Below are 25,583 nucleotides of genomic sequence, written 5' to 3' on the forward strand. Positions count from 1 at the left end.
TAGTAAGTAAGTATGTAAGCTAATAAATCAGTAAACAAGTAAGTAATTAAGTAATTAAGTAAATTAGTAGGTAAGTAAATAAGTAAGTTATTAAGTAAGTTAGTAAGTAAGTAAATAAGTAAGTATTAAGTAAATTAGTAAGCAAGTAAATAAGTAAGCAATTGAGTAAATTAGTAAGTAAGTAAATAGGTAAGTAAATAAGTAAGAAATTAAATAAATTAGTAAGCAAGTAAGTAATTAAGTATCTGAATAAATTAGTAAGTATGTAAATAATTAAGTAATTAAGTAAATTAGTAGGTAAGTAAATAAGTAAGTTATTAAGTAAGTTAGTAAGTAAGTAAATAAGTAAGTATTAAGTAAATTAGTAAGTAAACAAGTAAGTAAATAAGTAAGAAATTAAGTAAATTAGTAAGCAAGTAAGTAATTAAGTATCTGAATAAATTAGTAAGTATGTAAATAATTAAGTAATTAAGTAAATTAGTAAGTAAATAAATTAGTAAGTAAGTAAGTGAATGAGTAAGTGAATTAGTAAATAACTAAGTAAGTTTGTCAGGGAATCGCGTCACCGATTGGCTCCGAGAACTGCAAATTTTCGAACTACTCCGAGCTTTCGGAAGTTGAACTAACTTGACGAAGATTGTTTCGGATGTTTCTCTCGAACGCACCGCGAAAAATATGCAACTGTCTCGAACGCGGATCTTTGACAAAACAGGACAGTATAATCGATTTTGCTTCGGCGAATTTCGCTTCAAACTGCACACGTAACGAAATCCATCATATTTCGTTCGTATCTGTCCACTCTGTTCACTAATATTATAATCCATCTCACAATTTATTTAACGACTGGTTCTGGTCATACGTCGCACTGTTTCATACATTTTTCATCAGTTTCACGGTATCATCCCGCTCTCAATGGCAACCCATTTAAGCATCATGTGACTTTTTCCCTTTAGTAATTTTTAGCAATCCGCGACAGTTTCGCGTCGGTTAACGTTTCGTGGAAACAAATTTATTCAAAGTATTTTAAACTGCGCGAGGATCGATCAAAAATTTTACAAATATATTGGAATGTCAGAATGTCGCCGATCAAACCGCGATCAAAATTACGACATTGGACTCGCAATCGATTTAATTATTATATATTTAATTATTATATTTTGTAACATAATGCTGCGAGAAATAGGACATGACTTAGGGTAGCGTTGATTTAGGGTTGCGCGATGAACATCGGCGAATGATATTCTCAATTTAAAGGAATAGTTATCGTTGAAATCTGAAAACGATCTGGCTTCGATCTATCGATGATCTACGAAGAAAGGAATGATCGGGTACTCACATATGACGCTGAGATGAGCATTGGCACGGATCGGTTTGATGCGCAAATATGGTCCGACTTGGCACTGATATTCCCCATCGTCGGTCAGAGATGCGTTGGTGATCTTCAGGTTGTAGATCCCGTTTCGATCTCCTATCAATTCCAGCCTCGGGTGTCCGACGATTTCTCCACCTGAGAAAAAGCGGAAAGCGTCGATTATAGAAAAACGCGTAGACATTGCGAAAACTGAAAATGATTAGACTGCGCTAAAACATAACAATGAGTAAAAAATAATTAAAAAATCGGGATATCTCGTAGCTGGCAGTGTGAATGGGTTAAATGATTTTGCTATTTCGCGTTTGATCTACCGATCGCGTTTCTGTCATGAACACAGTGTCAACGAATTATTCAGTGAAGCAAGAATTTATCCGAAACACATTTCTGCAATCCGTTCGAAAAGAGAAACGCGTTATCCCTTTTTTCGCGATTGTATAGCGCGCTTCAATTTTCGGAACAAAAAGATGCTTATGAGCTCGCAGATACGAGGAGAGCGGAAAATTAATAATAACGCCTTGATCCACTGAATATTTTCTGTCGCGTCGACACATTCGCGACCGTTCGTCGCGAAAATTTCTATTCACAAATTTCTATAATACGTTCATTCGGTTAAAATTGATACGTCCGTCCGTTGTGGAGCAGTTTCCCCGGATGCGAAGGGCCCCGGCAATAATCGTATCTCCTACCTTTTCACCGGAAAATATTTTTTCGCGATATTTTCCCCCGGGTGGATTTGCAAAGATAAATATTACGCGAGCAGCCTGAAATCTCAGCGTTCTTAAATTACGCATTTGTCCCATTATTTTTCTCGGGAGCACGGTCTTTTTATTTAACGAGGCACCGTGAAGAATCAAAGGTCCCGATCAATAAGAAAACGCCGGGGGAAGAACAATCGCGGGCCGGGATTCCGCTCTGTTCCTTTTACGGGCGGACATGAAAGTTGTTACATTTATAACGAGGAAAATTGAAAAAGGTTATTATTCCGGCTTAAACGCTTTTGTAGGGTTTCATATTAAAATTCCTGCGCCGCGTCGCGTCGCGTCGCGGCGCGTTCGTGTTCGTCCGCTAATTTTCGCTGAGAAATCGTCTCCAGTTTTTTCCGTCCATTGACGAGAAGACGAACGACAATCGATGAGGAAGCTTTCCACGTAAATAAAAACTCTCCAGGAAAATCACCGTTCCCGTCGGAGCTTTAAACCCGAAATAATTCATCTCGATTTCATTTCGCCGGAAGATTTAAAACGCCGCGGTCTTTCAAACAATTTCGCCGATTTATCTTCGCGAATTTATCATCATAAATTGATCTTCATTTTATCGTCGCGCTCTTGGGAGCCTCGTGCCAACTTAATTGCAAGCGAATTTCGCATTAATAATTAAGCCGAGAAACTCGCAAGAGGTTTTATTGTTCTATTGTTTTATTTTTAGTGTCATTATACAGACTGTATAGATAGATTTAAATATAGAAATTAGATCTTAAATGGCAAATAACCGAGTATAACAACTTTCTAAATATTTTATTATTTTTTCGTTATATTTTTTTATGTTTAAATTCAGATGAAAGGGCGAACACGTGAACTGATCGAAATTTGTGAACTTCTTTGCGAACCGGTTCTAAATCAATCAAACCGTTCTAAATGAATCGTGCAAATGAAAAAAGAAAACCCGGAACATTAATTTTGCTCCTCCATTTTAAAATCGCTGGTACCGATAAATTCATTTAATCGATCCAGCATAAAACCGAAGAAACGTAAAACTATCCAGACAAAATTGCTTTAGTTTGCATTCGATTCTGCTCTACTTTACTTTCCCTTTTTCCATGGAAGAGCATTTTTATACCCTTCGATACAATCGGAACGCGAATTTATCTGTTTTAATCAGTTCGCAGTTATTGACGAAATATTTTAGATAGATCTAAATATAGAAATTAGATCTTAAATGGCAAATTACGGAGTATAACAATTTTCTAAATATTTTATTATTTTTTCGTTATATTTTTTTATGTTTAAATTCAGATGAAAGGGCGAACACGTGAACTGATCGAAATTTGTGAACTTCTTTGCGAACCGGTTCTAAATCAATCAAAGCGTTCTAAATGAATCGCGCAAATGAAAAAAAAAAACCCGGAACATTAATTTTGCTCGCCCATTTTAAAATCGCTGGTACCGATAAATTCATTTAATCGATCCAGCATAAAACCGAAGGAACGTAAAACTATCCAGACAAAATTGCTTTAGTTTGCATTCGATTCTGCTCTACATTTTTCCTTTCCACGGAAGAGCATTTTTATACCCTTCGATACAATCGGAACGCGAATTTATCTGTTTTAATCAGTTCGCAGTTATTGACGAAATATTTTAGATAGATCTAAATATAGAAATTAGATCTTAAATGGCAAATTACGGAGTATAACAACTTTCTAAATATTTTATTATTTTTTCGTTATATTTTTTTATGTTTAAATTCAGATGAAAGGGCGAACACGTGAACTGATCGAAATTTGTGAACTTCTTTGCGAACCGGTTCTAAATCAATCAAACCGTTCTAAATGAATCGCGCAAATGAAAAAAGAAAACCCGGAACATTAATTTTGCTCGTCCATTTTAAAATCGCTGGTACCGATAAATTCATTTAATCGATCCAGCATAAAACCGAAGGAACGTAAAACTATCCAGACAAAATTGCTTTAGTTTGCATTCGATTCTGCTCTACATTTTTCCTTTCCACGGAAGAGCATTTTTATACCCTTCGATACAATCGGAACGCGAATTTATCTGTTTTAATCAGTTCGCAGTTATTGACGAAATATTTGAACGGAACGGCGACATTACGTTCGCGATCCGAACGAGCCGAGCGAGATATAATTCTACATTTTCTGCAAAACTGATCGCGGCGCGCACGCATATTTTTCGCGCAGTTTCAAAAGCGGCCGGGGCTTTTAAGGGATCTACTGCAACAGCCTCCGCGGGACATTATGATTTTTCGATACGGAGGATGTAAATGCTCGCGATAAAAGGTTCCGGCCCGGTGGAAAAAAAGAGGAAGAGGAATCGTAAACGCGTGTATTAAGGCCGTGCCGTAACTCAAAGACAGACGGTAAACTAAACGAACGCGGGCTCCATAAAGGGCCGTGGATACAGGTTCGCGGCGATGTACATAGACCGGCACGCGATATACCACTTGCTTTTTGATAAAACCGGCGGTGCATGCAGTATCGATAGGGCCGGTCGTTTCACGGCTGACGGTACCCAGTGTCAACCTTGGCCTTTGCTAAAAATCCACCCTGCCGCGGCAAACATTTGCTAATCGAGCCGTTAATGAGCCGTGACGTGACTTCATCAACCGGCAAATCCACCCGGATATCGCAGCCGGTTAACATCGGAAACGCAACAGCTGCGTTATTCTATTTATCGAGCAACTTTATCGATTCTTCGGTCAACAACAATGACCCGGAATAACGTCCTTCGTGAACTGCCGATCTAGCCGATTGCGAATCCACGCGGAATTTGTTAGATTAAGGAACGATTGTTCGGCTGCCGTTTGCTCGAAACGAATTTCGAGATTTTCTGATTGAATACGACAAGAAAAGTTTGTGTTTCTTATAACTTCAGATTTTCTCTCTTTCTTATGAATTAATTATCAAATTAGGTTTCTTATAAAGCAATTATCAAATTATGTTTATGATGAATCAATTATCAAATTATATTTCTTGTAAATTAATAATCAAATTATATTTCTTATAAATTAATAATCAAATTATATTTCTTATAAATTAATTATCAAAGTTATGTTTCTTATAAATCAATTATTAAATTATGTTTATGATGAATTAATTATCGAACTATGTTTCTTATAAATCAATTATCACAAATTAGGTTTCTTATAAATTAATGATCAACTTATGTTTCATATAAATCAATTATCAAATTATATTTTCTATAAATCAATCATCAAAATCTGTTTCTTATAAATTAATTATCAAATTATATTTCTTATAAATCAACGATCAAATTATGTTTCTTATAAATCAATTATTAAAACATGTTTCTCATAAATTATCAAATTAAGTTTTTTATCGCGTTTATTATTGAACGTTTTGCAGTGATCTTTCGGAAAATAGACTAAATAATATAATAATAATGGACTAAACTAAGTTATTTAATATTTTTCATTTTCAGAGTGTTCACTGATTCGTGCTTCGATACCTTTCGCAGTCATGAACACTGGAATGCGATCTCCAACACAAAAGTTTGTCAAAGGCGACACGATCCATTTTGCGGATTTTATGCGATTCTACGCAAATCTGAATACCTCAAAGGTGACATGGATTTTATGGAATTACGGGGAAAGCAAATGGATCAAACGTTAAAGCAGATTTCGCGGAATCGTGATGTGGCTGAATAAGTCAATTGAAACACACAGATTTTATGCAATTCTGCTAAAGGAGAATGAATCGAATGTGAAACAGATTTCAAGCAATTGTCGCGGAAAAGATCGATACGACTGTAAATCAGACTTTATGCAATTACGACAGAATCCGAATGAATAATCGAGCGTAGAACAGATTTTATGAAATTATGACAAAACTGAATGAATCGTGCGTGTAACACGATTGTTTTTATGCAATTACGACAAAACTGAATGGATCTATTGTGAAACAGATTTTATGAAATTATGACAAAACTGAATTGAAATCCACCGTAGAACGGATTTTATGAAATTACGAGAAAACCGAATGAATCGAGCGTGTAACAGATTTTACGCAATTGTGAGAAAAATGAACAGATCGAACATCGGTAAAAAAAACCATTGGAAAACACGGACGTATTTAAAAATCCTGTCGCATTACTTTCAACACACCGAAATCGTAACGAATGTTCGCGCGGCTCCTGTACCTTTCTAATTAAACGTTCTAATTAATATCGCAAAAAAATCTGCGGGTTCACGGTTCGGGTGCTCGCGTCCGCGTGCGCGTCGTTTTCGTTCTATTTCCGAAACGATGTCACCCGATCTCTCGAGGCCTTGATTTTAGTGTTTCTAATTACACGGAGGCCGGCGCGTCGTCCGAAAATTTGGGTTACGCGAAAAGTGCGCTCGGCTAATAAAGGTTTCGATAGCCGAGGCTCTAATTATCCTTCTTTTGTGCGACTGTCAGCCCCTATGAGATTGCCAGGCGCCACCGAATGCGAATCAACCACGGCGGATCTGAAAACTGTGACACTGACGAGGGTTGTAGCTTTTGTGGATCGCGGTCGCTTTTGTTGAAAAATGATGATACGTCGGCGCACCGACGTTACCGGCGAAAGAGATTACACCGTTTCGCCGCGGCGGAGAAAAAAGACGCCGAAGAAGGAGACGAAGGAAGAGACGAGGAGAGGAAAATGATCGGGCCCGAAGAGAAAGCGGGACGGTTCTTCCAGCCCCGCTCGCAGCCGCTTCATTTATATCGCGGCCACTAATGGCTCCTCTTTGAAGCGCGGGGCGAACCGAACTTATTAAACGAAGTTTCGAAGAATCTGTAATAGGAGCCGCGAGAGTCCGGCCGAGGTATTCTTCGCGTTGGGTCCCGTTGCATCTGCATTCGCTTCTACTTCGCGGTCTCTTCGCGGCGAACTTGATAATTACTTGTGATCTATGCTAAATTTATACGGGCTGTTTTGAACTTCGCCCGGCGAAACGACGCCAAATTGTTCGACACAAATGACCCGGCGTTCAGCTAACGCGATGTATTACACGCCAGACCACTCGGCTGCTTAATTAGGCTTCCCTTGATCGAGCGACGGTGTTTGTCTTTGCGCAACATAATTCACTAATTGCAACACACCGGGGACAAGTAAGAATTACCGTGTTCCCTTAACCCGTTGCGCCGCGATTTCTTTTCACTGCTCCGTTAATTAACGCCTTCCTCCGCCTTTTAATTTCCACGATGGAACGAGACGATTTTTATTTATTCCGTCTTCGTTTATTCTTCGACTTTGGCTACCGAGGGGTTATTGTTACGGTCATTGTTACAGCGCAAGGGGTTAATAATTTTGGCTCGCAACTATCTCAGACTTTAATCTTCCTGCCTTTCCGAATTTGATCTGTTCATCTTTATTAGAAACGCGCGAAATTCGCGGTTCAATTATAAACTTCGAATAATTTAATTTAATTTACAGATTCAAAGGCGGAAGGTTTTTAAAACAATTGCAATCAGGAGTCGAATGGAACATTTCTTATTATTCTAAATATATTCTTTCCACGTGAACGAGATGAAAGCGTCGCGAACACATTGTCAGAATTCATGATTTATAATTTTGAATTTAATTATTAATTTTAATTTTAATTTTCCGAGAATCGAATCGAAAATTTTCCGAAAATGATTTTCTCAGATTAAGTCGAACTCCAGGTAACAATGAGTGCTTAGCGTCGAGTGGGAATAAATCGTGCGAAATCAGGTGTACTCACTTTGCTGTATGACGTAAGCGAAGCCATCTTTGACCCATTGTACAATGCCGAATCTGTTCTCGACCTCGCAAGGTATCGTTACCTCTCCACCTTCGAGGACCGAACTGTTCCGCGGTCTGACTCTGAAGAACTGGCTCCCTTCACCTGCAACACAATTACAAATAGATTAGCAACAATGAGCAATCTCGTGCAATTACGAACCCGGCCGTGATCCGTTCGCAATTAAGACAGCAGTGTTCTCCCGGCAAGGAAGAATCCTGAAGAAATCCTGGCCTTGTTGCAAGAAATAAAAATTAATTTGTAGCAAACAGGTCGGCGTGATTATAATTTTAGAGTTAATTAATTAGCCAGGACGCGGTTCCGTTTATTACTTGGCGCGGTCAAATGCAAAACGGTAAAGACATTTAAAAAATGTTTAAAAACCGTTACAATCAACTCAACAAAATAATTTCAAAAAAGGACAGATTCGTCTCCGCAGCTTCTGCATCTTCTAAACAATGTCTACCATTTTTATTTTGCATAAAAATCTACAGTCTAGCGATCACGTAGCACCCAAATACACTCGCGAGCAAAATTAAGGGATGAAGAAATTTTCATCGAGAAATTACCGATGTCCGAATTGCTGTAACATCGTAAAAAAAATCGTACCGAGATGAGTCTTCGCTCGTTTTAAAGGGCAAAGTTTCTGCTTTCTGATCATTGTTTCAATTTTATTTCCAGATGCTTTTTTACTCGAATGCGAGACGGAAATGCGAAGGTACTTTCATTTCACAAAAATTCCAAAAGATTATTTCACAAAACGTTTGCACGAGGCTTAATCTATTTCTTCTGGTTTTCTCCCTATAATGAGATTAAAGAAAGCGGGTCACCCCTTTACGACTTTGAAGTTCGCGTTTTGAAATCCGCATTTTGCAGTACGCATTCATGAATTCGCATTCATCTCTGTATAATGTTCTTTAACGAAGCCAAAGCAGTTCAAACATCGGAAATTTCTCGATGAAAATTTGTTCCACCCTTAACACATTCACGATCGCGCCAGAAACCTAAAAAATTTCATAAAATCATAGTCTTTCGTTCGATTAAATTAAAATTGCAGATCAAACTTACATGGCTTCTTCAACGTTCAAGCAAATCTTAATTAAACTAAGAAATTACAATGTTGATTTCCGTAAAAATTAATTTTTAGAAATTAAATTTTAAACGATGCTGTCACCCACACATATGCCTGTGACGCGGCAGTCAAAGTGTTCACAGAGTTTAATTAAAACCGTGTTTTATAAAGGAAATGAAAATATTCGATGAGTTGCAAAAAACTATGTGTCAAGACTGATCGATGACAACAACAATAACAACAAAAAATAAGCAGAACGAAGGCCACGAGATTTTCTCATTCGGTCATAGAGCTGCTTAATTTAAAACGGGAAGATCTCCTCATTCGGCTGGCTAAATGTTGACACTATTTTAGTATTAATAATTTTGATAATTTCAATCGAATCAATTAGACTGTAAATAAAATATGATTATGACTAAAAATATATATATATATATATATATATATATATATTTTATATCATTTAATATATATTTCATATATATTTTGTACTGAATTTATATATTATATATAATATATAAAAATATAATATATAAATTATACAATATCGATTCTTCCTAATCGACGCTCGGATTGTACACAAAAATGGACAATTTGCGAAGCGGAGCTACGATTATTCGCGTCTCGCGGCTCGTTTTCCTAGTTACCGATTGCCAACAACCAAAAAACTCGCCGCAAGGCTCGAATAATCGCATCTCCTCTTCCCAAATTAATTGTCCATTTTTGTGCACAATCTGACTGTCAATTAGGGAGAATTTACTGTACAGAGCGCACGTATTTCGCAAAGCTGCGCCAGGCACGATAGCGTTCGCATACCGCCGGCATTCTAACGTTACACCGAAATCAATTCTTCTCGGTTTGGTCCCGGCCTGGCCACGCCTTCGCGTTCACGGACGCGTTAAATTTATCTGGCTGGAGGTCCGTGGCGTATCCGAATGCAAGGGCAGAGCCGCGCGGTACGCCGCGCCGGTTGTTTGCCGGCTGGCATGAAACGCTCGGCCTGTATATTTCATCGATGCCGTATTTAGGCTGGATTGTGCAAATTCGTGGGGCAAGTGGCCACGAAACGCACAGGCGGTCTGCACAAAGGCAAACGTGTAACCCGGCCGCAGGTACACAGACGACGGCGAGGATCGGCGACGGCCGTCAACGACGACGCCGGGGCCTCCACTCTCTCCTCTCTCTCTCTCTCTCTCTCTCTCTCTCTCTCTCTCTCTCCCTATGAAAGCTAACCAAGCAGCACCGAGCATCGGTTCTATCGGCGGCGAACAAGCAGATTACGCTGATCTTCCATCAAGATTTTGTCTTTCATCTTGTCGCCGTTGTGCCCGTCATCTCGAGCGAACTCGGGGGGAAGCGATTCGGAGCGTTGCGCTGCGAGGGAGGGTCGCGCTGCACGCCAAGGGATGAAGATGCCAGGCACTGGCGTGTCCCGCGCCGTCAACTGCCTGTGAAAACCGAGACTGAATCGTTCAACCGTCTTCTCTTTTTTTTATGCAAATGACGATCGGTAACCTGATAACACAGTTCTCCCTTTTTTTTTTTAGGAGGATTCTGCCTTTGGCAATTCGACGCTGAAACATTGCGTCGCGTTACTGCTATTGCTTCTGCCCCGACGTTGAGATTTGTTCGAGGATACTTTGTGAAATCCGAGCTTCGTTCGCGCGAATCGAACGTTTAGAGCGAAAGAGAGATTATGCGTGCTGGGTCAGCCTTCAATTGAATGCAGTATTGGTAATATATTATTTGAAATTGATAAGAGGGTGGGTCGCAGTGAAAATTCGTTGCTCGGTTTAGTTAAGGTAATTGGTATTGATTGTGATTGTTCTGGGAGCTTTCTGCATCGCTCTTGTAAATCTGGGTGATACTTTTAAGGTAGAAAATATTCTTCTCTTGTAGATAAATTGTACATCGTAAAATCGCAATTCGTAAAATCGTAAATCGTAAATTGAAAATTGTGCATTGCAAAATCGAATATTGTAAGCTGTGAAATTGTGAAATTATAAAGTTGTGAAATTGTAAAATTGTGGAATTGTAAAGTTGTGAAATTGCGAAGTTGCGAAATTGTGGAATTGTGAAATTGTGAAATTGTGAAATTGTGAAATTGCGAAGTTGCGAAATTGCGGAGTTGTGAAACTGTGAAGTTGCGAAATTGTGAAATTGTGAAATTACGAAACTGTGAAATTTATGGAATTGGGAAATTGTGAAACTGTGAAATTGTGAAGTTGCAAAATTGTGGAATTGTAGAATTGTGAAATTGTGGAATTATGGAATTGTGAAATTGTGAAATTATGAAGTTATGAAGTTATGAAGTTGTAAAATTCTGAAACTGTGAAATTGTGGAATTGTAAAGTTGTAAAATTGTGAAACTGTGAAATTGTGGAATTATGAAATTGTGAAGTTGTGAAGTTGTGAAATTGTGAAATTATGAAGTTGTGAAGTTGTGAAATTGTGAAGTTGTAAAATTCTGAAACTGTGAAATTGTGAAGTTGTGAAATTCTGAAACTGTGAAATTGTGAAGTTGTGAAATTGTGAAACCGTGAAACTGTAATATCGTAAAACTGTACAACATCTTGACAGTCAAGAAAAAAAATCTAAAAGTCACATTAATCATTTGAATACGTTCTTCCCATTAGCACAGAGCTCCATTCTGCGTTCGCAGGTGAAACAATTACAGCAAAACTACCCGCATAAACGGCATCCATGTATCCAGAATTACCCCGAACAAGAATCGTAATTTCAAAGTGTTGCTATTTAATTACCGAAACAGTTTTCGAGAAGAGTGGCGGAAAATCCGGTGGAATAATGATTAGAGAGCGTTTCTTTCGGTGTTCCACGCGCAACAGTTTAAAAAGCCGTTTCTCCCACGCCGGGGCAAACACTTTCGAAAACCGTATTTTGTGCGTTTGAAGCGTACGCCGAAGTGGTAGCTTTAAAACGCTCTAAGGACTTCAAAACAGAAATTCCCTGCGTATGTTAAAAACTCGCCGACGACTACTCCGCGACCATTCAGAAGCTTTTAGCGTGGTCTATGTATATTGAGATTATTTCAAAGGGATAACTTTAAAGTTGAAGGGTGCGGAAAAAACGCAGTACACATTTATAATTCCATAGACGTTCTGCTATCAATCTGGCGTGTTTACGCGAATTTCTCCTGCGAATGAAGGCTGATTTTGTTCGTATCGTCGGTCGATAAAATTTACAGCAACGTGCCATCTTGTGAATATCGTTAATCAATAAAATTCAATTCCATGGATCGGTAAAATGGCGGACAAATAAGACGATGCGAAGTCGAGGAAATAAATCTTGATAATTTTGATTTGAAAAGCATTGATTTTTTGTAAGTTAAGAATTTATTGCAAGGTACGGTGTTTTATAACTAGACCGCGGGCTTTATGCGTTTGTAACAAAAATGAACGGACGAAATAGAAAGCTGTGGAGTCGATAAACGAATTTAAGAACAGTGTCACACTATTTTCGAGTTACTCAAGTTGGTAAATTTCAATTCAATTGGAAATTTCGATTTCTTCCAAGAGAATTAGAAAATGTTTATTCTGCATCAAAATCCGCGGTCCGTTTAGAACATTATACGGCGCAGTCTATTTTTAATCGAGTATATTCTATGGAAGCGTTGGTGCAATCGGACCTCAGCTAGCTGGAAAGCTTGATTTCACAGCTGAAGTGAAACAGAACAGTCCAGTTGCGGTACAATCCCAATATGTTCCATTAGGTGCTCTGTGCGTTAGAACGTTAGTGGAACGGGGTCATTGTACGCACTCATGCCAGTGCACCCTGTGTAAAGTCGGTATGCGCTCTAGCTACAAGAAGACAGTAAACTGGCAAATAACGAAAGAAATGAAGATAGTGAAATAGGTCGCGCGAAATTAATATAAAAGACCCACAAAATCGAGTTCGAAAATATGACAGCAAGATGTACCAAATTCAATCAGTGTGTTCGCGCATTTACGCCATTCTCAATTTAATTCCCGTCGCAAGGAACCTTTTTAAGCAATAAGCTATATTCTTTAATTACTAGACTGCGGATTTTACGCTTTCATGATAAAATTGGCCAGTTACATTTTACAATAATGTAATAATCTATATTATTAGCATCTTATTTTCAATCTATTAATATCATTAAAAATAAAGTTGCTGCTTAGTTTATATTGTAATTATGGATTGTATTGCAATTGATGGAGACAACATTTATTTTGCATACAAATTCGCGGTCTATTAATCACGTACAAAGTCAAAATGCGTACAAAAATAGATTTCATCCCCATAGAACTTCGATAAAATAAACAAAAAAAATACACGAAAACTATTCTCTGCGTGTGCTTAATAAAGAAAACATTTTCTTGATTTGCATGAAGCTCGACAAGAAAACCGCCCGGTCCGCTAAAAATTCCGGAAAAGCAACCAACCGAACCAGCCGTTCACGAACTTATTACACAAATCATTAATCATTAACGCCAGCTCCATGAAAAATATGCAAAAAGGGGCGGCCGCTTAAATTATCTCCTAAAAAGGACCAGAGAGGCGTGCATAATGCAACATTTATGCAGATTGAATATGCAATACGGCTGCGCGGAAGTGTGCCGGAAAAAACTGAAATAAGATTTGCGCGCGATGGAAAATGGCGGGACCTGGTGTACAAGCTTCCGACGCGAGAGTCTCCCGGTTATATTTGTGTGTCCCGAGTGGCAGTATTCAATCGGTTAAGCGATTAACGAGTCTGTACGCGAGGAAGACCATGCGATGGATTTCGACCCTCTCGATGTTCTGGAGGGCGCAGCCGAGTACAATCCTCGCAGCTTCGAGTGTCCGCACGATAATCCGTGCGCGGCATCGTTCCGATCGTACGCCGGGGCGCGGAATGGCTTATTGTTGCAGCCGGAGCCAATTAAAAAATTAAAACAGTCGCCAAACGGATCGCACGCCGCGGATTTACATGCGTTAATGACAGCAACGCGGCGTTACGAAGTTACCGATACAGGCGCGGCGCGTCACGCCACGGCAATGAGAGCAAATCTGCTCGTGTACTAATCTCGCGTCATTAATAACTCGCGCCGCGGTCACTGACATTGACTAATTACTAATTAAATAATGGTCACAATAGACGCGTTTCCATGTAATAATAATTGATGAACATGAACAGTACTTGCGAATGCATAATAGATGCGTGCTCATTATCAGGCCGCGTTTCGCCGGGACAGACGAGTCATTTCTCTTCCGGTAATCAAAGGTAACACCGTTTCGATGCGTTTTATCTTGGACACCGTCGGAAGTGTTCAGTAATCCGTTTGTAATGCGTTATTTATTGTAATATCTACGATTGTAAATAGTATTGTTTCAGAACAGAAGTAATTAGACAGATATAAATAACGTAAGATGAAATAAGGAAATTGATAGAGATAAAAATAACGTAATAATTTTATCGAACGATTTAATAGATCGCGTATAATTTAACATTAATTTTACTGAATAATTTAATAGATTGCGCGTAATTTAATATTAATTTGATTGGACAATTTAATAGATTAGGTATAATTTAATATTAATTGCACGGAATAATTTAAATGGATTATGCGTGAAATTTGCATCACGGGGTCTGACACGTTGTTACGGTGCGGAGCGGTTAAGGAAAAGTCTGATTAAATTTTCGTAGCAAGTTAATTAAAAGCTAAAATTCTATTTAACGCACACCTCGTCGATCGAAAATAGTGTCGAATTAAAATCTGAAAGGGTGTTTATCGACGCCTTCGGCAGAAACGGTGTTAAACTGCCGCGATCCAGCGAGGATTATGGAGAGCCGATGCGGAGTAGTTCGCTTGTTAATTAGGGTGATTTTGGGTCGAGTTTAGATTGCAGCGGATAAGCGTACGGCGCGCGCGGGCGCGGCCTGTTCGTTTTTCTTTCGGTCCGTGGACGGATGGAGGGCACGGTTAACGGCGCGGAGGAAAATTACGTGATACGCGCGAATAGGTCTGTCGGAGGTTTAATCGACGACTCGGTGCCGGAGCGCCGCGGCGGCCGAGGATCGGCGCCGAGCGCCGCGCCGCCGAAAGGAATAAATATCGGCGTCGACGGCCGGTCCCGGCGTCGATGCGCAAATCCGTCGAATGAATTATACGATTATCGGCTTTGCCCGAGTTTTTATTAGTCGAGCCCCGGGGCTCGGTGACGGGTCGAAGCTTTCGCGAATGACCCCGGCCGTTTTAATAATCGCGGGGGCCAGCTAACGGCGCGACACCCTATCTTCTCGCCGGTAGACGAGCCGGCTTCAGGATTAATCCTTTCGCAGTTTAATTCGATACAGACCCGGCGCGTTACCTTTCAAATTGTTACGAGCACGTTTGTCTTCATCTGCGGCTGAAACGTTTTTCTTCATTCCTGCTGTCCGCTTCGATGTCCCCTCGAAACGTTTATTTCGAACGCGCGACGGCAACTGCGATCTTTCCTTTTTATCGGGCAGTTTCAACCCCCATAAAGAACTTTGTACCGCGAATTCAGACGCGCACGCGGTTTTGCTTAATGACGCGGCGAACGAAATTATAAGACGGCCAGGAAATTGTTAGTGGATGAAGGATTTTATGCATTTATGGGAATAAACGAATAGCAGAATCGTTGAAAAAATTTGAAGATATTATTGCGCTGCTGTCAGCTCGCTGATATTATTCAGGAATTTTATTCTGCAATATTATTATGCAATTAAAGAAGACTATTTTTGTCTTGCACAAAAATCCGCGGTCTAATTATTAGTATAAGATGTTAATTTAAGGATCGCGTTAAAAATGCATTTCACGTCAAGCGAAATGGTTTATCTCTAAATAACACTTTCATCAATTTTGCAGACTGTAAGAAGAAAGGCTTAACTTAAACCTAAATAGTAGAATTTTGCTTAGATAAAATTACAAGACACTGTTATAAACTAGATACTTAGATACTTGGTAATAAACTATTTTATACTTTTGTGTAATCTCAGCTAATTCGAATCTTTTTTTTTATTTAAATAATAATTCGCGCGCAGTCTACGAATTGCTTTCTGAGTTACTGACATTTTCGATATGATATTTTACAGAAACACATAAATAAATCAGACGTTTCGCACTAACCATGAAACGATTTTTAACTGTCCAGATTTTTTGTTTCGCACGATGATCGTAACAACTGTACTCAATTCAGCTATACTTCCAGATAAATAAAAATAAATATTCGTACAAATAAAACCGCACGTAAATAACAATTTCCGCAAAGATTTCCCAAAGATGGCCGAGTGTTTGTTTCGCTATGAACACGCAGGGAATCGTGGAAACGATACAGTGTTTAATTCAATAGCCCCGAAATCCGTCCATAAAGGCGAGAATGGTGCGGCGAGACGCAATAAAGAGGAAATGGTAAACGATGCGCGGATTCCCGGGATATATCCGGGATTCTATCGCACCGGAGAAATATCTGAAACAGTAGAATCTCCATAAGGTCTCGCGCATCTACCCGATATATTGAAATATCTTCCGAACTGCCGATTTCCTTTTGCGACGTCTCGATCGCCCGTGAAACTTCGCCCGCCACGTTCGCCGAATACAAAATCAACGGAACAACCTATGCGACTATTCTCCGCAGAAACCGGAGGAACAAGGGAAGATGGAACGACAGAGCGAGAGAGAGAGAGAGAGAGGGGGAGAGATAGAGGAAGAGATATAGAGAAGTAGAGAGACAGAAAGCGAGAGACATAGAGAAAGAAATAGAGAGAGAACGCAAGAGATATAGGGAAAGAAATAGAGAGAGAACGCAAGAGATATAGGGAAAGAAATAGAGAGAGAGGAGGAACAAGGGAAGATGAAACGACAGAGCGAGAGAGAGAGAGAGAGAGAGGGAGAGACAGAGGAAGAGATATAGAGAAGTAGAGAGACAGAAAGCGAGAGACATAGAGAAAGAAATAGAGAGAGAACGCAAGAGATATAGGGAAAGAAATAGAGAGAGAGGAGGAACAAGGGAAGATGAAACGACAGAGCGAGAGAGAGAGAGAGAGAGAGAGGGAGAGACAGAGGAAGAGATATAGAGAAGTAGAGAGACAGAAAGCGAGAGACATAGAGAAAGAAATAGAGAGAGAACGCAAGAGATATAGGGAAAGAAATAGAGAGAGGGGAGGAACAAGGGAAGATGAAACGACAGAGCGAGAGAGAGAGAGAGAGAGAGGGGGGGAGAGATAGAGGAAGAGATATAGAGAAGTAGAGAGACAGAAAGCGAGAGACATAGAGAAAGAAATAGAGAGAGAACGCAAGAGATATAGGGAAAGAAATAGAGAGAGAACGCAAGAGATATAGGGAAAGAAATAGAGAGAGAGGAGGAACAAGGGAAGATGAAACGACAGAGCGAGAGAGAGAGAGAGAGGGAGAGATAGAGGAAGAGATATAGAGAAGTAGAGAGACAGAAAGCGAGAGACATAGAGAAAGAAATAGAGAGAGAACGCAAGAGATATAGGGAAAGAAATAGAGAGAGAACGCAAGAGATATAGGGAAAGAAATAGAGAGAGAGGAGGAACAAGGGAAGATGAAACGACAGAGCGAGAGAGAGAGAGAGAGAGAGAGGGAGAGACAGAGGAAGAGATATAGAGAAGTAGAGAGACAGAAAGCGAGAGACATAGAGAAAGAAATAGAGAGAGAACGCAAGAGATATAGGGAAAGAAATAGAGAGAGGGGAGGAACAAGGGAAGATGAAACGACAGAGCGAGAGAGAGAGAGAGAGAGAGGGGGGGAGAGATAGAGGAAGAGATATAGAGAAGTAGAGAGACAGAAAGCGAGAGACATAGAGAAAGAAATAGAGAGAGAAAGCAAGAGGCATAGGGAAAGAAATAGAGAGAGATAGAGAGAGCGAGAGAGATAGAGGAAGAGAGGGAGAGAGAGAGAGAAGAGGAAGTGCGGCGGACGCAAATTTTCCCCCAACATCGTTGAATTTTTCCGTCCCTTCCCCGGAAAAGGACAATCGGTTCTCCCGCATCGGTGCTCGTTTCAGGCTTCGCTTAACGGGGAAAAAGGCCGACAAACACTGGCATAAAGTGCGCGTTTACCCCCGCTCGGTATGCAAATTGACCGTTCGAAGCTCTACATGAAAAATGAAACGATTTACGAAACGCTCTTTCGCAGATGCTCGGCGGCGGGACGCGCTACCAACTTCCCGGCGAAATGTTTGCATGCTGGAACCTCCGGCCACCAAAGTGTCCCTCTGTTTAGTTGTTTTAGATGGAGCGGATTTGCCTCCTGATCCAGTCATCCGCAGTCAAAGTCGAATAGAAATCGTCGGTTTTTAACACAGTCGGTCGTCGTACGAATATTTTTCGAACCGTTTATCGGAGATCTTTATCCGGGCGTGTTTCTTTCGGTCTTAAATTACATTCAGTTTCGAAGAATCTTATCGAAACACTTGACCCGATTCACGTGTTTCCAAGGACAATTAATCCTTCGCCCGGAAGCCATTTGAATTCCAGATCCAAGATAGTCTCTCTGATCTATAGTAATTTCATTTTATACGATTTATTGCATTTTATGGAAATGAAATTGAGTCAGACGACAGTTTTTAACAGTTTTTCAAATGTAAATAAATTTGACATGTGTACAAATTAGTTCGAAACGTGATATAACAATTTTTAGTGGCGCCTCGGTTCGATTGTAAGCTGCTGAATACTGAAATTAATGATCGAAGCAACTCTTAAAAAATTGCTTCGTACGAACGAATCGCTTTCACGAGCGAAAGCAACGTGTAATACCAATGTTCCTGAATCGAATAATCGTTTCAGCATTTCCTGTGACTGTTTATACTCGCAACATTATGTAGACGAAATGAAGATACTAGAAAAGTCACACGTCACGCTGTTCCCGTCGCATTAGGAATGATTAAAAAAGGAAATGCATTATTATTTCACGTCCGTTACTTACGATCGGCACAGCATATTTCTGCACAGAGAGACGTTACGAAAGAAAATCTTTTATTCGCCAATTTCGAGCCCGATTTACGTCCGCAGAAAAAATAGTCAGATCGGTGTAAAGTTCAATCGGGGGAAACAGTGTGCGGCGGTTCTAATTCCAGCGGCGTCGGTGCAATTAAACGGCGCCGCGATCGCAACGGATTCTGCTGCGAGTAACCGGGCGTTAATTAGACATTTCACAGTGGAAAATTGAGCGAACCGCGGGGCCGGCGAGGTGATTCGGCGGGGGGCGGGGGCCGGTTGAAAAATTAAGAAACCGAGAAACGTCGTCGGGACACGCGTCGCCGTACAAACGAATTTTTCATAACGAAACAAGCGCCGCGCGCCGTTTTACGAGCGCGGCACAGCCGTTACCGTGTGCACTTGGTAACTCAGACACGACGTCTGCGTGTCACGGAATAACAATAAAATATAAAGTTCCGCCGATACGGAATTTATGGAATTCGCATATGTACGGGGGCCGGGCTTTTTCGAATGTGCAGGCCGTAACAGCGCCACGGTGGACCGACGCGACACATACACACACACCCTCGTTTCCCGAGGACCCGCATGCATTACCATCGCCGCGGAGAAATAAGCCTTCGTTCGCTTGCTCCGCGAATAAAATTTCCGCGTGCACGCGGATACGCGCGCGCGCTTGTGTACTTGCACCTGTGTATATACGCGCGTTTACAAGGCGACGTAACGCGGGACAAGACCGCGTCGTTCCTCCGGGAATAATCGACAGAGCCATAACAGGGTTATTCGCCAGCTGACGCGAAATTGAGGGGAAGCACTTTGCCGTAGCGCGACGTAAACCGGACCGCTTCGTTCTACGATATTTATTGGCCACTTCGAGGAGATTTTGGTTTAAAACTCGAAAATTCCGAGCCACCTAAACCTTCCTTCGTCGCCTTTTATTTTTTTTTCCCCTCCCGAGCCCGGCGATACTAACAGCGCCATTCCTCCGGTAATGGCGCCTCTCGAACGACGTATACGATCGAAATCCCCGGCGGGGTTGTCGGACGAATTGTTCGGACGTAAATAACGCATTGAGTACCTAATATCGATCTTAGCACTAGAAAGACTGAAACTTAGTATATAGCTATATTGCCCAAAAGCAGTCAAAATGACTGCATTGTGAAAGAATAATTAATGTATAAAGAAATTTGTTTGAAATTAATTTTTAATATTTTTATATATTATTTACAGTTTTATAACAGGTTATTAGTAAATATTAACGATACAAAAATTTAAGGTACGAATAACACGAAGATACGAATAACAGGTACTACTTTAGCTTATTGAGCAACTGCAAGTTATCTAATATATGCCCAAATCGACAATTTATCATGTACTTGTATGTTATCATGTAACGGTAATCGAAAAAGATGAAAAATGTTATTTCAATACAGAGCCGGACTGGTCATATAAGAAATTTACTCAATTCAATAATAAGAGTCATTTGATTATTTTAAATTTCCCAAGCAGTCAAAACGACTGTTTTTGGGCAATATAGGTATAACACACACACACACACACACACACACACACACACACACACACACACACACATATATATACACACATATATACACATATATACTACTATATATATATATATATTGTAGTTATAATTGTAGTTACCCCCCCCCCCCTCCTTCATTTCCGGTATATATTGGGAAGGAGGGGGGGAGGTAACTACAATTATTAATAAACGCATTTATATGCTGTACAAAAAGTCCCAACATTCTAAGAAATTGTATCATTATATACATAATATTTTTTCTAATTGAAATTAAAAAGCAGTCAAAATGACTTCCTTGGGAAATCTAGTGTTAAAACGTTGCACAGATCCAATGTATCCTGTATACTTCAAAGATAAAATGCAATTTACTCGAACGCGTCACAATAGAAATGAATTTCTAAAGCTGTCTTATATCTTAATATTCGTATATCGATTGTAACAAATTATTGCGTCCAAAAAACCTAATGCGATTTAATTAGCTCGAAAGCGTCACAGTAGAAATGAATTTTGTGAACTGTAAAATTTAATATATTTATATAGCAATTAAACCATAGTATCGTACAACGAAAATTCGAATAAAATTCAGTTCACCCGAGTGCATCGCGGTAAAAGAAAAAACGAACTTTTAAACCTAGCCCCCGACCACTTAATCGGGAAACGGCTGCGATGATTAGTAAGTTTCCACGGTGCAATTACTGCCGACAGACGAGATTATCGTCGGCGGCGAAGTTATTGTTGAGGCTCGATAGAGCAACGATTACCTCTCGCCGAGCCTGGCCACGGTTCGATCGGAGCTCTACAGGGCGAGGGTGACGCAATTATTGTTGATCCTCCACGGTGGCGTTCATTTTTTTTCACGCGGCCGACCAGGATTATTGTTCGGCCGGCTGCGATCGTTATTAAACTCCGGATAACACGGCGGTTGTACGCCGAGGTCAATGTCGGCCACGCTTCTACGCCAATTGACGACAATTTGCACTTTCAACGTCAAACTTGAAATATTTCTCGCGGTCGTGTATCCTGCAAATCATTGCCATTCTCTTTACAAACGTGAAATATTCGTTTGACATTCACCTTTGAACTTCATAATTCTTTGTAGGTCGTATCGCAGCGCATATTTTAATGCGTTGCTTTATAAAACGCGAAAGTGTATTTACTGAAAATTGGAGAATGCAATAGGGGTGCTAAGGGTGCTAAGGGTGCTAAGGGTTAGTGGCAAACCCATCGTTACCACGTTTCCGTTGCCAATTTTTGCGTGAACGTGCTCGCAAATTAATCTCTTTCTTTTTTTCTCTTTCTATTTCTTTTTTGCTCTCTCCCTCTCTCTCTCTCTCCCGCTGTTTTTCTTTGTCTCTTCTACTCTTTTCATCTCCCCATCCCCTCGCTCCCTGGCCGCACACGCGGAAGCCAAGGAATTCTTTTCTTCAAGGGATTTATTAAAGATCTTTCCGCGCGTCTCTCCAAGAATACACCCTCTTCGCCGTTTCGCTTTGGTTATTCATCCTCCGGCAGGATCAGAGTAATCCTGTTTAATGGGTTCGCGATTTCTTACTTGTTACTGCGACACTTTATTATCTATTCTCTTTCCGCCGGCGCGATCCTGTTAAAACGAAAACGAAGTTTCTTCTTTGACGCTGCATCGAGCTTCGAACTACAGGATCGGCCGAACGAAATTAATGCTCTTTGCCGTGATTCTCGGCTTATCCACTCCGCCTCGCCGTGTTTACGTTCAAGTATGGACTCTTGCTAGCGCATTGCGGATCCTCGCGCGAATTGCTTTCGAGTTGTTTTCGAAAAACTCGGAGCGATCACTCTTCCATTCTGTTCCTAAGATGCAAATCTTCCTTTGCTCGATTACAGGGTGATCCGTTCGAACGTGAATCTATTCTTAGAACGATCTTCTTCTGCGTCGCGGAATAAAAATCAACCCTGCCGGAACCCCCAATAAATCTGAAATTTTTTAACAATTCTTTCCTTCGCCAGAAAATCATTTGAACAAACACTGCACGTTTACCGATCAATCGCCAAGAACAATAGCGAAATTAATATCGTGTGATATTACGAGATCAGAGAGGTATAGCACGAATTTGATTACATTTGTGTTGGTTAATAAACGCAAAAGTTTACACAGTAAATTATCCACATGGAAATTTACTCTTCCAAATGATGCGTTCCACGGTAAAAATCAATTAAAAATGTCCGCCGTACGTATGTAAATGGCGTAAATGTCTGCTCCAAGTGCAAAAGATCAAAAAATCGAAATTTATCACTAGAGTGCGGAACTTCGGGTGAAATAAAAATTGCTTGGATCCATTGCAGAAGAACCGAAGGCAAATCGATATTTCGGATAATTATAGCAACTTCCTTGAATAATTGCAGCAGGCCAAAAGCGGCAAAATCGATACTCATAAATACTTTTAAGCTCGTTTACTCTTTTAACTTCACATTACCGTTTTAACGCCATTAGTATTTTAACTTCGTCACTATTTTAACTTCGTTATCGTTTCCACCCTTCCGCTACTCATTTTTGTCGTTAGTGCATCGACCTCGCTATCTATTACCGGAGTACCTGATGTATTAACACGATTAGTGCCACGTCGGTCACATATTCGTGGCACTAATTTTTAACCAGATTTCGAAATTCATTTTTATCGCGATATATTGGACGAACCGGATCTTACATAGGGTTTTAGGACACGAAAGCGATAATCGAACATTTCCTACGGTAAATTTTTATCTTCCACGTTGATTTTTATAGTGAATTTTTTTTCAAATGTTGCATCAATGTGCCGCGCAAATCGAATTGATTCTATATTAATAATTGTTCGCATTGTTATTCGAATAATTTTACAATCTCTACTCTAATAAATAGATAGAACAATTGACGACAAATAAATAGATAGAACAATTTATTCGAATAAATAGATAGAGCAATTGACGACAAATAAATAGATAGAACAATTTATTCGAATAAATAGATAGAACAATTTATTCGAATAAATAGATAGAACAATTTATTCGAATAAATAGATAGAACAATTTATTCGAATAAATAGATAGAACAATTTATGACGAATAAAATATATAGAACAATTTATGACGAATAAAATATATAGAACAATTAATGACGAATAAAATATATAGAACAATTGACGACGAATAAAATATATAGTGTAGCATAACAGCGTATTTTGGAATTGTTTTTAATTCGCGCGACGTTTGACAAAGAGTAACAACATAAATATATATCTCGAAACACAAAGATTTATGGAAAATATTGTCAATGAAACTTATCAGACTATCATGGTTGAAACTGCTATCGAACAACGCACTAAGAAAACTCTCCATTGTCAATCTGCAATTTGAAAAGATATACCTGCTGAGATAAACTGTTGATGACACGTTCTAGCAAAAGGCATAAAAAAATCGCGTAGTATCCCCTGTGCGCCATGTTTACGGAGAAATTGATTTAAAAAAAAAAAAATGCGCGAACACTCGGGCGAAATTCGTTTCTCGCGATTCCCTCACGAACGAGACAAAACGCAGCTTTGTTGTCCTATTTGCGTCACGCGATCGCGGCAATGTCCGTCGGTCGCATCAATGGCCGACGTCGCGCTTATAAAAATGCATCGATTCCGCTGGGAGATACGTGGACGGGAAACTGAAACGTTCATGAAGCTCCGTGACAAATACGACAACGGTATTTCTTTCTATCCGCGATTGTTAAACGTATCGTTTCTATGGACGCGCGCAATTGCATCTTCGACGCGTCCCGCTCGCGCTGTCGGCGATTCCCGTTTTATAGAATGATTCACGGGGAACAACCGTGCCATGGCGAAATATGTAATAATAACGCGCCGGGTGTCCAACACACCATGAAAATTCGATTCACGCGGGAATTCCACGACGCGGGATCCACCGTTAATGGATCTTCCCGTTTAAAAGCTTCAAACAATATCTGGCGTTGTCGATAGACTGCTGGAATGCGCGAAAACTCGCGTTCCTGCGAGATTCTACAATTATTGCGATCGCATGCGGGATGTATGACGTACGATCATGTTCGATGGTCTACGAGTGCAGAACAAACACAGGAATTTCGCGTATTTGTTCGGCGAAATACAAGAAATCTGGATAAATGTTCTCCGGATGGTATTACTGATTTTTAATCTTGCGCGCTCGCATATATATTGACGTGTGTAATTCCAATTAGACTGCAGATCTCTATGCAATCTTCTATTTTTTACGGTTCATTTCTTTAACTGAGTGGAAAAATTCCTGTATGTTCCGGAGGAGATGCTGGACTGGAAGATCGAATGCAGCAAAATGAAATGAAATGAATTTTTAATAACATAAATGCTTTCTCCTATTTCACAAGTGTGCGCGTGGCATAAATGCATAAAAATCCGTGGTTTTATATTGCGAGATAATTTTGGTGGTTATTTCTGCTGCGATGTTAATTGAGTCTGATCAATCAGCGCAGGTTGGAAACGTAGAGAAACGTTATTCTACTTAATATAATTCAATTGCTAATTCGTGCATATAATATATTATAATTGTCTGTTTAACTCTCGTATATTGCAATCAAGGTAGAAAATTTTTATTTCGCACAAAGATCCGCTTTCTAGTTGTGTGTTATTTAACAATGACAAAGGGAGATAATATCAGATGAATGTAAAATCTATTTAGAATCCGTCTAGAACCTACATAGAATTTATTAATTGTTTATTCATCTGTGGTAACGATATAACTGTAAGAAAAATTGTAAAAAGATTGTAAAAATTATCAATAAGAGAATTTCTTTATTTCTGATTATTCAGATTGTAAAAATACGTTCGTGAGTTATTTGTTCAATGCACGTGTTAGTTGCGGCAAATGTGACAACACCCCCTCGAAATCGGAACAAATACCGTATTGTGTTAGTATTACAAACGGATATAAACCAACCGGTTTTAGTGCTCCGTAAATCTGGCGTTAAAGTGCGTTACAGATGGAGCATAATTAACGCGTGTTTCGTCTCCGACGTCAGCGGCGGTTGTCGCAAAACCAGCGTCCAATTAACGCTGCTTACGTCGCCTTTTTTTAAACTATCCCGGCTCGTTCCTCCGCTTCCAAAAACAAAAACGTCGAGAGAGAGAGAGAGAGAGAGAGAGAGAGAGAGATTGAG

At 39.9% G+C, this 25,583-nt stretch overlaps 1 protein-coding gene across 3 annotated transcripts in view; it reads right to left on the reverse strand.

Moving 5' to 3' along the window:
* Positions 1-25,583, reverse strand: part of sns (sticks and stones) — a 717,563-nt gene that overhangs the window by 124,202 nt on the left and 567,778 nt on the right. For all 3 annotated transcript variants that reach the window (XM_076519189.1, XM_076519190.1, XM_076519191.1), the window contains exons 2-3: positions 7,817-7,960; positions 1,337-1,507 (exon numbers count right to left, since the gene is read on the reverse strand). In XM_076519189.1, the coding sequence (XP_076375304.1) occupies positions 1,337-1,507; positions 7,817-7,960 (315 nt within the window). The remainder of the gene's footprint in view (positions 1-1,336; positions 1,508-7,816; positions 7,961-25,583) is intronic.

This window comes from Megalopta genalis, chromosome 2, assembly GCF_051020955.1.
Source record: "Megalopta genalis isolate 19385.01 chromosome 2, iyMegGena1_principal, whole genome shotgun sequence".
Taxonomy (NCBI): Eukaryota; Metazoa; Arthropoda; class Insecta; order Hymenoptera; family Halictidae; genus Megalopta; species Megalopta genalis.